Source organism: Phoenix dactylifera, chromosome 5 (assembly GCF_009389715.1).
Source record: "Phoenix dactylifera cultivar Barhee BC4 chromosome 5, palm_55x_up_171113_PBpolish2nd_filt_p, whole genome shotgun sequence".
NCBI lineage: Eukaryota > Viridiplantae > Streptophyta > Magnoliopsida > Arecales > Arecaceae > Phoenix > Phoenix dactylifera.
The window spans coordinates 4627079-4637238 of record NC_052396.1 but is presented as its reverse complement, the minus strand read 5'-3'; the positions used below and the strand labels follow the sequence as shown (position 1 = coordinate 4637238).

Below are 10160 nucleotides of genomic sequence, written 5' to 3'. Positions count from 1 at the left end.
ATCTCATATGAAACATTTGATGGTATTATGACAATGGAAAGCAGATTTTAGCCTTTTAGGAAATTTTGGCCAGTCTTTTTTGATGAGCAAAATGGTGGAAAATTTAAGCTAACCCTCGAGCGTAGCTTTAAATGGACGCAAAATAAATGGCGCAGGACTGCATTCAGGAATAAATGATATCAATCTTGGCAGTTCGATTAGTGAGCAAAATTGGGTTGGTGGGACCATATGCTTAGCCATTAAATAGCCTGAACAGGTCATTTAATTCGTAACATTATGTGTCAGAGACTAGCATTAAATAAAAAGAGTAAAGAGACCTTTCCAAGTCCGAACTCATCATTCCTATGGCAGAAATGGGAGACGGTAGAAAATTTGTCTGCGTATCTACCAATGTAGACATTGTGCTGAACATGTACTATAGATTCAACTGCCACCATGTCAAACCAACCAGAGAAAAAGGATGATGGTTAAACTTCTATTACGTGGTTGATGATCAGAATCTCTATGTAGATAAACGGTAGTAACTGCAGGTGTATGTCTGTAACTTAATTGGGTGCCCTGATTTCCTTCTGATTTATTAAATAAACCTTTGCATGGCCTGATCTATCTTCTCATGTTAGTGGCTAGGAGACTAGAAGAAGCAAGTAGTTTGTCCAGTGTGTAAGGATTGCAGATTCAGTCAAATGAAGTTATATAAAGACTTAGCTAGTTGGGCATGCAAGCTTTCAGTATATTTGTGTGGGAGACCATTGGGTTGACATGGACAACAGGTTAATTCTTTGTATTTCTGATCCATTGTTCAGAGAGACTGTCCATTTTTAATAGTACTCGAAGCTCTGGCCTTTCCTGGTGGCCTTAAAAATGTCCTGCCATCTGTGAAGTGGAAGCGAGGGCACATGGTGCCTGAGACGTCACCATGGGAAATTTTGGCTGCTAATTGAATTTTTGTGTGCTGTTAAGCTTGTCCGCGCCTTTAGAACTTTTCTTGGCAGCATTCGTTTTTGAATGTTGGAGACAAGGATATTAGGTTTATCATTTGTATCACATTCCCCAACCTGGATCCCTTCTTTCCTCGCTATCTCAAGGCACTGTCCTGGATGCAATTTGGAGAACACAAGACCCTGTTTCTTTCACAGCTCAGTTTGGTTGTAAGAGCTGGATTCAGGACAAGTTAGGCTGGATCATTGACCTCATATCAGGAAAAGTATCAAACTTCCTTCCTCAATTATAATAAAAATATAAATAATTAAAGAAGCTAAAATGTAGCTCAGCCCAGAATTCAATAGTTCTAAATCACTGAAAACTTTGCCCCCGCTTCTTTAAGAGGTGCTGAAATTGAAGTGTCTGTAAGCACAACTTCCGAGGTCCGTAAGATCAGAATATATATATAAATATATGTCTCTGCAATCTTCAGATGAATTTTAAGTTAAAATGACCTAGACTAGTATCTGCATGTGCAAAGCACATGAGATTATTTATGAATGGTGGGAGAGGGGGTTGGAGACTCTATTGAGGGTGGGAGAGGGGGATGGAGTGCTTGGCCGACTCACCAGAAGAGTCCGAGTCTTCTGCGCAAGTGAATTCAAATTTACAGTTGTTATAGCAGCTGCGAATTTTTGGGACTGGACTTTTTCTTCACTTGCGCAGAAGACTCGGACTCTTCTAGTGAGTCTATTCCAATAGGCCGGAATGTAGGAGAGAGGGGCAGAGCGCCCGGCAGAAGGTGGAAGAGGGGGCAAACCGGCTAGGGTTTCTTTCTCTACGGGAGAGAGGACGCTGGGCCAAAAGCTTTCATCATTTTTTTTCTTACACTAGGGCGACCAGCTAATTCATGTGGCAAAAAATAACTGGCCTGCACTGCTGTGTTGGTACACCAGACGTAGGGCGTAATTTCTCCTTCTAGCTAGAACGCAAAGTTAGTCCTCGGTCCTTATTCACCTATATAGGTTAACATGCTCCAAACACACCAGACAAATAGACCAAAAAGAACAATAGTTAGCAACAAAGAAATACCTGTCACACCACGTCACACAAACAACCAACCTAGAACAACAGGGGGCTCTTATACTGACAAGATTGACTCAAAAAAAGAAAAAGACCTAAACTAGATGTGTCAAGCACTTTAGTGAATAAGCTAAGTTTATACTTAGAGAATAATTCCATTGTTAGCAAACTAGACCTCAACACATATCATGCATGTGGTTCATTCAATAAGACTTGGATCCCATCAATCACAGATTAGAAGACCAGATATATATGAAAAAGATCAGAAAAGAATATAAGGAGCTTATTTATTAGAAGAAGATGGCATTTATAACCCTAGATACATTGCTCAGGGCAAACTCGTGGTTCATCGTATAAAGAACGTGTGGCCTGAATTTTCCTCGAGCTAAACGTATGCATTTGTGACCATATCGCTGCTTCATGTACCTCTATCACAACTCACAAAGCACGACACAAGATTCTAGTTGCTTATAAATGGAGCAAATCATACAAGTTAAAGTCCAATAGGAAAGAATCATGCAAGTTACAACAGTAACTTCTATAACCAGAGAACCTATGAATTACACCTCATCGATCATCCTAAAAAGACGACAAGATAGGCTAAAATGCTTTAGCCCATAACAGGAGAATACGAACCAAAACCAAACAATCGCTTGCACCAAACATCGTGAAACCACCGTCCTACCTCATTGCACAAACAAACAACTTCAAGCCATAATAATAACAGAAGGCAATTGGATTTCTGTATCCATAAAATTGAAAACTTTTTCACCATCATACCAAGTCAACCCCATAGCTTTCTACACCCCCCCCACCCACCACAACAAACCCAAACCAGGTCAGTAGATCGCAGCTAAGAAAGAGATTATTAATTCCGTTGTTAATTGAGGCCTAATCCTGGGTTAGATTAGACCCTGTAGATAATTAGGAAGCAAGGAAGCACCGCCCGAGAATCGAACACAACGAGCTCCCCTTTCCCAAGGGACACCGACTCGCCGGCCGACTCGGGGTCCGACGCAGCCCGGACCCGGCCCGCGATGACCCGGCAAACCAGCATTGCCCTCCGCCCGGCCCTGCCGCCGCCGCTCTCGTGGGCCTGGCCACTCCCGGCGAAGGTCCGGACTCCCTCCGCCTTCCCCCCCGGCGACCACACCTCGCAGCACGCCACCCCGCCGTCGAAGATCGCGTCGCCGGAGGCAGACGAGTTGGGGGCGCAGTGGAAGCGCATCATCTCGTTGCCGTCGGCGGCGCAGCGGGCGTCCTCGGAATGGGCGGCGGCGCAGCGGGCGCGCACCGCGGCCCGGTACTCCTCGAACCGGGCGACGGTCCGGGGCGGATTGTGGACCCGGAAGAGCATCTCGATCGTGCCCGGGAACGCCGTGCCCCGGGCGGACCAGCTCGAGCTGAAGATGATCTCCACCACCCGCCGGGACGAGTGGCCGGCCGGCAGCTCGGTCAGGGTCGGGAACTGGTGTGAGTGCGCCGGACCCGCCCCCCCCGGCGAGGGCGGGCCCGGCGGGGGCTTGGGTTTGGGTCTGGGTTTGGTTTGGGGTGGCGGTGTGGTCTTTGGAGAGGGCTTTTTAGGAACAGAGGAGGGGTGTTTAGGGAAGAGAAAGACGACGTCTTTGAGGGCGTGGGAGGAGCTGCCGCAGGAGAGCGGAAGGATGGGCTTCTTTGACGGCGTCAGGGAATAGACGTCTCTCCGGGCGTTGGATTTGCACTGGAGGGATTTAACCCAGCCCGTCGCCATTAACGGCGGCGAGGAACAAAGGGAACCAGAACAAGTAAGACAAAGAGTGAGCGAGAGAAAGGGATTAAGGCCTAAGGGAAGAAAGAGGCAATGTTTGGGCGTGCGGTTTTGAGGTTGGAGAAGGTGTGGGGTTTTGAGGAGGAGTCGGAGGAGGAGGAGGACGTGGTGGCGGTGGCGGTGGAGGTGGAGGTGGGTATTTGGCTGTTTGCTTTGGCGGTGCTTTTATGCGCTGGATCCGGGGATGATTTCTTTTTTCATTCATTGCTGCAATGTTTTACAGCTTCGGGTAGGTGTACAGTGCAATGGCAAAGCAAGTGGGCGCACTTTGGTGTAAATGTCCTCTTGCTTGCGCTTGGACCGAGCTAAGTCCTCTTGGCTGTGCTTGGCCCGAGCTAAGTCCTCTTGTCCGTGCTTGGACCGAGCTAACATTTGGCATGTTACCGGGTTCGGAAATGAGGCCCATTTAGTGGTCCAGGGTTCAGTTTGCGTTGGAGGCATATCTGTTGTTACCTGTATGGTTTTGACTTGGGTGATCATGCATGCATAACTTCTAAGGTCGAGTATGTTGTATATATTTACCTATATCATACTTGATTGCATCAATTATCATGGCACTGATTACAACATTCTTTGGTAGAGTAAATAGTACATGGTTAGCCGATGAGCACCTACTTATCCCATATGGTTTTGTTACACAACATGGCTGATTACTTTTTATATATCATATTTTTTATTTCATTATATACAAGTTATTCATAAAATTTTATTGGTATTAGTACTACTGCAGTAACTTGATTATTATTATTACTATTATTTTTTTTTGTTGTTGTTATAATGGGTGAAACACCCTTATAATCGAAGGAAGGATACCCTTATAGCAGCGGCTTGAAGAAGATGCACTAGATTTTGGTGGAAACCTTCGATCCAAAAGGACTCAACCTGACTCAAACAAGCATTGTTTGGTAGGTAATTTGCCACCTAGCTGGCTTCACCGAAGATATCGAGTCGCTCTCCAGAATTATATCATCCTCCTGTATAAGTGTACAACCATCACCCGAGTGATAGCAGAATTGATTCATGCCAGCTAAAGTCACAAGATATGCCAACATGATTACCATTTTTGGTGCATTTCACTGTATGAGTGCTATAACTATCTTCGGAGTGATAGTAGATTTGATTCATGCCAACTAAAATCACAAGATATGCCAATATGATTACCATTTCTGGTGCATTTCAAATTAAAATGCACCATAAATGGTAATCATGCCAGCATACCTCATGATTACGTGAATCAAGTCTGTTATTAATAGCTGATATTTGAAATTCAAATTCAAAATTGAAATGCACCGGAAATAGTAATTATATTGACATATCTTGTGATTGTAGCTGGCATGAATCAAACCTACAATCGTTGAGTCCAAGCCAAGCCGTCGTACCCTTCAAGCCAAGCCGTCGTACCCTTCACCTATGGCACCGAGTTCATGTAAACTGGAGTAAAAGCTGTGAGCACCGCCATCCCTCCTCGTTTCTAATCACAAAATCCAGCACCAGCATTGTTGGGCGAACCAATTCATCAAAATTAGCTTCAGTGTGACCTGGTTGTGGGGGGCTTCCAAGCAACGAGTATGTGTTGAGGAGGTGCCGCTGTGTTGCAGCTCCAGATTCCAGCACCCAACAACTTTGATTGATCCATGGATCGATACCACTCAGTGGCTAAAAAGACTAGCTTTAGAAATTACCTCTCGATGATCCATGACGCAGTTCTGTCCTCCTGTAATAAGATTTTCGTTGAATCCTCTATCATCCACTGTTCTAAGCGCCGGAGCCTTCCATTGCTAGATTCAAAAATGAGGTGGCGATGGAGGAGAGAACAATCCTGATTTCAGCCATAAGAGTTACTTCAACCTCTCAGATATTAGTATGACTCAAATGGCATTTCAAATTGCTCAAATGGCTTTCCTGCTGTCTTAAATCAACTTGATCTTGGAATTAACTTGTAAATTGCAGCTACCTACGCTCAAAGCAAATTGGACTGCATTGCCCAAACAAATTGCTAGGTTGCTTGCCCGAGCCAGTTTATTAGTTTAGGAGGGAACACATGATGTCAAAAAGATGACGGCTTAAAGCCCATCCCTCAGAATTTTTTTTTTTTTATAAGGTTCGATTGGACAAGGTAAAAACGAAGTACATGAAAAGTAGCCCATGGAAATGGCACGGGAATAGATTAATGTCATGGGGGGGTTGCTTTGAAGTCATTCTCTTTGTTTTATAGGAGCTCGAAATGGGCAAACTGTTTCTATATTCCCCACTCCTGATCTGCGACAACTTTCCAAAGAAGAAAATGCTTTCCATGTTCCCTCGCACTTGTACGTGGGTCAGAAGAGGACTTGAGACATAAGAAAGATGGCGTGGATTTGTGGAAGTTAAGAAGCTCCATCAGAGGCTTGCTCTCAATATGAGAACCCTTACCCTTTCAAGTTTCCATTGATAACATTATTGCATGGATAAGAAATGAACTTATTAATAAGGAGAGATACTTTTGGGTGCATGACAAGGGTGCAAATGGGCTAGCAATAGCTATTGTTCCAATCAGAGAGATGGAACGGAATTTGAGGTTAAGTCTGACAGAAAAAAGGGGAAAAAAAATCCAACCTCCACCCTTGCTGCAATCATAACCATTCAAGATGGGATTTTGTATTTGATTTGGTGTGCTTTACTGCTGCTATGAAAATGATGTACTTAAGGGAAATCTCTTTCTTTGAGTAGGGTACCTGAATGAAATTTTAAAAAGACTCAACCGGCATTGGGCACAACTTTTACGAAGTTAAGGAGTAAGGAAGCACTCTTGCCAAAATCAATTCGTTCAGCTGTCCACCAGGTACTCATAAGGCTATTGTTCTGTGCTTTTGCCTATAAACCAAGAAAGAACTTGATTTCTATTCTCCAATTGCTCCCACATGAATTGTCCCAGTCTAGGTCGTTGGGTCATGTGTAGGCTTTTTGGTCATTCCCTGAAGGAAGGGAAGTTTTATAGAGAAGAAAAAAACATAAAAGTGGAAGAGGAATGGAACGGTGAAGAAGTCACTGATCAGAAAGTTTGAGCCAGAAAGAAGGAAGAGAGTCTCTTTTTTTTCCCTCTCCCACTCCCTTCAAACTATTTGCGGAGTTCAGTGGCAGAAGCACCTGGGGGACAAGGCCACAAGAAAGACGACAGCTTTGAGATTTTTGGTATGATGAAAGGTTAGGCTGGAAGGATTTGAAAGGGGATGGGGAGGAATTCCGAAAAAGCTCGAAACGAGGTGGGAGACATGGGGTTAATACGGCCAGCCTTTGTTTGCTCACGCCTAACCGAGATCAGAATGGAATCCCCTTTGGGAGCCCTGGGAAACGCGCCGTTTGCGCCCGCGTGCGCCTCGGACGACTCGGTGGACCCGGTAGTGAGTCAATTATCGCGAGTCGGGACCAGTTTGCCGGCCGAAAGATGCCTTTTTTTTTTTAATTTTTCAATTTTATTCTATTATTATTATTATTATTATTATTATTATTATTATTATTGTGTTCGAGCATAGTCTCGCACGCAGTTTTGGTTTATTGTGCAATAGACCCATAAAAAGCATAGGCTAAGTTTAGTGTTGTTGCTGCTGAGGACCGACTTGACCCAGGTGCCAAACAGAAGAGATTGCTGAACGACTTGGCAGTGAGCTGCTTGGGTTACACGAAGCTGCAATTCGTCCGGAGCCGATTCAAGGAACAATAGTTGCATCCGGAATTTTAGTCCGTGATCGGACTCTCATATGAAACAACAAAAATAAAGAATTTCTCATCGAAGAATATCCAGCAGAGATCTATCGATGCCTAAATTGAGACGAGATTAAGAGAACAAAGGAGGTTTGTCGGAGTGACAGCGCAATAGTCTATCAGGTGCAAACAAGTTCTTAATGGGCCCATTCTTTCACGATTATCTATGATACATTAATCTCAAAGCCTAGTGTGACCCAAATCTCGCTCCATCGGAAACTCAAGCATTCATTGCATAGCGAATCTAAACTGCACATTTAGATAGTTTTTGTTAAAGAGATTGTAATTGTTATGGTGAACAGTTCAATGCCATTTCTATCATTGCTATGACGATGATGATGATGATGATGTGTGTAAGTTGTTTTGTATATTATAACATAACATGTGTCTTGAAATTGTTATAGTGAACACTTCAATGCCATTTCTCTGAAAAATAGGAGTTATAATACGATAGTGGTCTCTAATCCTTTTTTTCCCCTTCCGAATTGCATTTTTTTGAAGCTTGAAGGCTAGCTACTCAGTGAGCTTTGAAGTGCCACCACCTTCGATCAGTTGCCTGATGTTGTATTGATTCCTCTATTATTTGGGTCAGGTTTCAAGGTTGTTATTTAAGCAGGAGGAATACCATGGAGATGCTCTAAGGTTTAACATGAGACCCATGGGAGGATATTATTATCACATCGCTCTCTTGAGTGAACGAATGAATGCCAGTTTTGGTTCTCCTTAATAAAGAAGTGCAGTCAAACGAATCCTGGAAGGCAAAAGAAATAATGCATTCTTCCCCACTTCCATACTCTCCTCTAAAGCATCAAGAACATGATTGCTCGAAGCATGATTAACAAGAAAGAATGTGTCGTTGAGACCCCATTATGTTTAAAATCACATGATAGACTTCTTTAATTCTTGCATCTTTGAACCTTCCTGCTCTCCTTTCATGGTTTAACCCTGACTTTGGGAACTCTGCTCTAGCTATTGGGACTTCCAAGGCTCAAATTAGCTGGAGTATTGGTAGCCTTAAACTTGATGATTCCTAGGCATAGATGGCATATATGCAATTAAGTTCTGATTCTTCATGAAATCCGGGATGTGTAAGCCATCATGAGCTTTAGGGAAGGCATGCTTGGGGGAATAGTGAAAAAAAGGACTGTTTCTACTGCTAAAGTGGCTAAGGCTAAGGTATTAAGTAATTCGAGGGAACTGTAGGTAAAGCACACAAAATTCAAGCATTTGTTATTGGATCATTAGCAACATTCTGCTTGAGTTTGAGGCTTTGGCCATTTGTATGGTTTGAAAACATACGGTGAAGGATAGGATTCTCTTGGCAAATTAAAATTGTATTGTATGTTATCCAAGAGCTGAGTTTGAGTTTCAAGATAAATTTATCCCTAATAATTACTATACGGTCAATAATCGGCTATATCACCATGGCTTTGTGATCAATAATGTGGCATAAACTTGACGTAAGAGATTTCCGATGACATCAAAGTACCCTTTTGAGAGTTAACGAACAATAATCTAATATAAAACATCAAGTTATAAATTGCCTTCAAATCTCATATTAAAAAATTGAAAAAAAAAATAATTCAAAGATGTCTTCCCTTGCAAAGTTAGATAGATTTAGAGATTTGCAAGTGGTAACATATTTATTTGAAAATAAGGCAGCCCTCCTCATTGTTGTGGAGGAGGCGCGTTGTACTCCAAATATACGATCCCAATCACAGTAGACATGGTTAACGTTAATCGCATGATTAGATTTACTTTGACCACGATTCTCCACACTAATGCGATTGAAACGTAGTTTGGGACAAGACATACTTTATGTGAGTAGTCTATGGGCACAACATTTATAGCAGATCCAACACACCGTATCCAAAAAGAAAAAGAAAAAGAAAAAAAAAAGAAAAAAATTGGAAACAGGGAGGAAGAAAAGCACCATATCAACACATATTACTCCTACTCCCAACAATTATACAACAATTATCTCCTTCATGCTTGTTCAAGTGCCACATCCATTAGGCCAAGCCTATTTGACATAGAGTCTTTTTTCCAGAGGCCCATTCTCCTACATTTCATCAAACTCACGTAGGGCTGTTGATGGGTCGATACAGAGACAAGCATATAGCAATTTGGGCCCGCCGGAGCCAACACTGCCACTACGGTGGCAAATAGGCCCGGGCCGACTTCGGGTCGGGCTATTGGCTTGGCCCAAAAAATTTTGGACCTGATTTGGGTTTAAATAGCGTTTTTGGGCGGATTTGATATATCATTGGCCCAGTTTACCGCCCAAATGGCCAAAATTGGATCCGGCTCGATCGAACTGGGTTCGGGCTCGGGATGGGCTCGGATCGGGATTTTTCAAAAAGTGCGGCCTAAATCCGACAATATTTTGGGCCGAGATCGGGTCACGGCATAATCCAGCCCATCTACGCCCGTTGTCAGTTTAACCATGATGCAAAGTGAACCAGGCCAGGCTTTTGATGCCAAGTCCCGTATATGAAAATTTGGGGCTGCCTCAGCCAACACTATGAATCTATGGCCTGAAGTAAGCCAGGTCAGGCTTGGAGGCCCATGAACCTTAATTTTGTCCAAAAGAACAAAGAACCCAATG

At 43.3% G+C, this 10160-nt stretch overlaps 1 protein-coding gene across 1 annotated transcript; it reads right to left on the bottom strand.

The window, feature by feature from the left end:
- Positions 1–2511: 2511 nt before the first annotated feature.
- LOC103712160 lies at positions 2512–4244 on the bottom strand. The gene has a single exon (XM_008798606.4). The coding sequence runs from the start codon at positions 3752–3754 to the stop codon at positions 2912–2914; it is 843 nt and encodes a 280-aa protein (XP_008796828.2). The 5' UTR covers positions 3755–4244; the 3' UTR covers positions 2512–2911.
- Positions 4245–10160: the final 5916 nt, after the last annotated feature.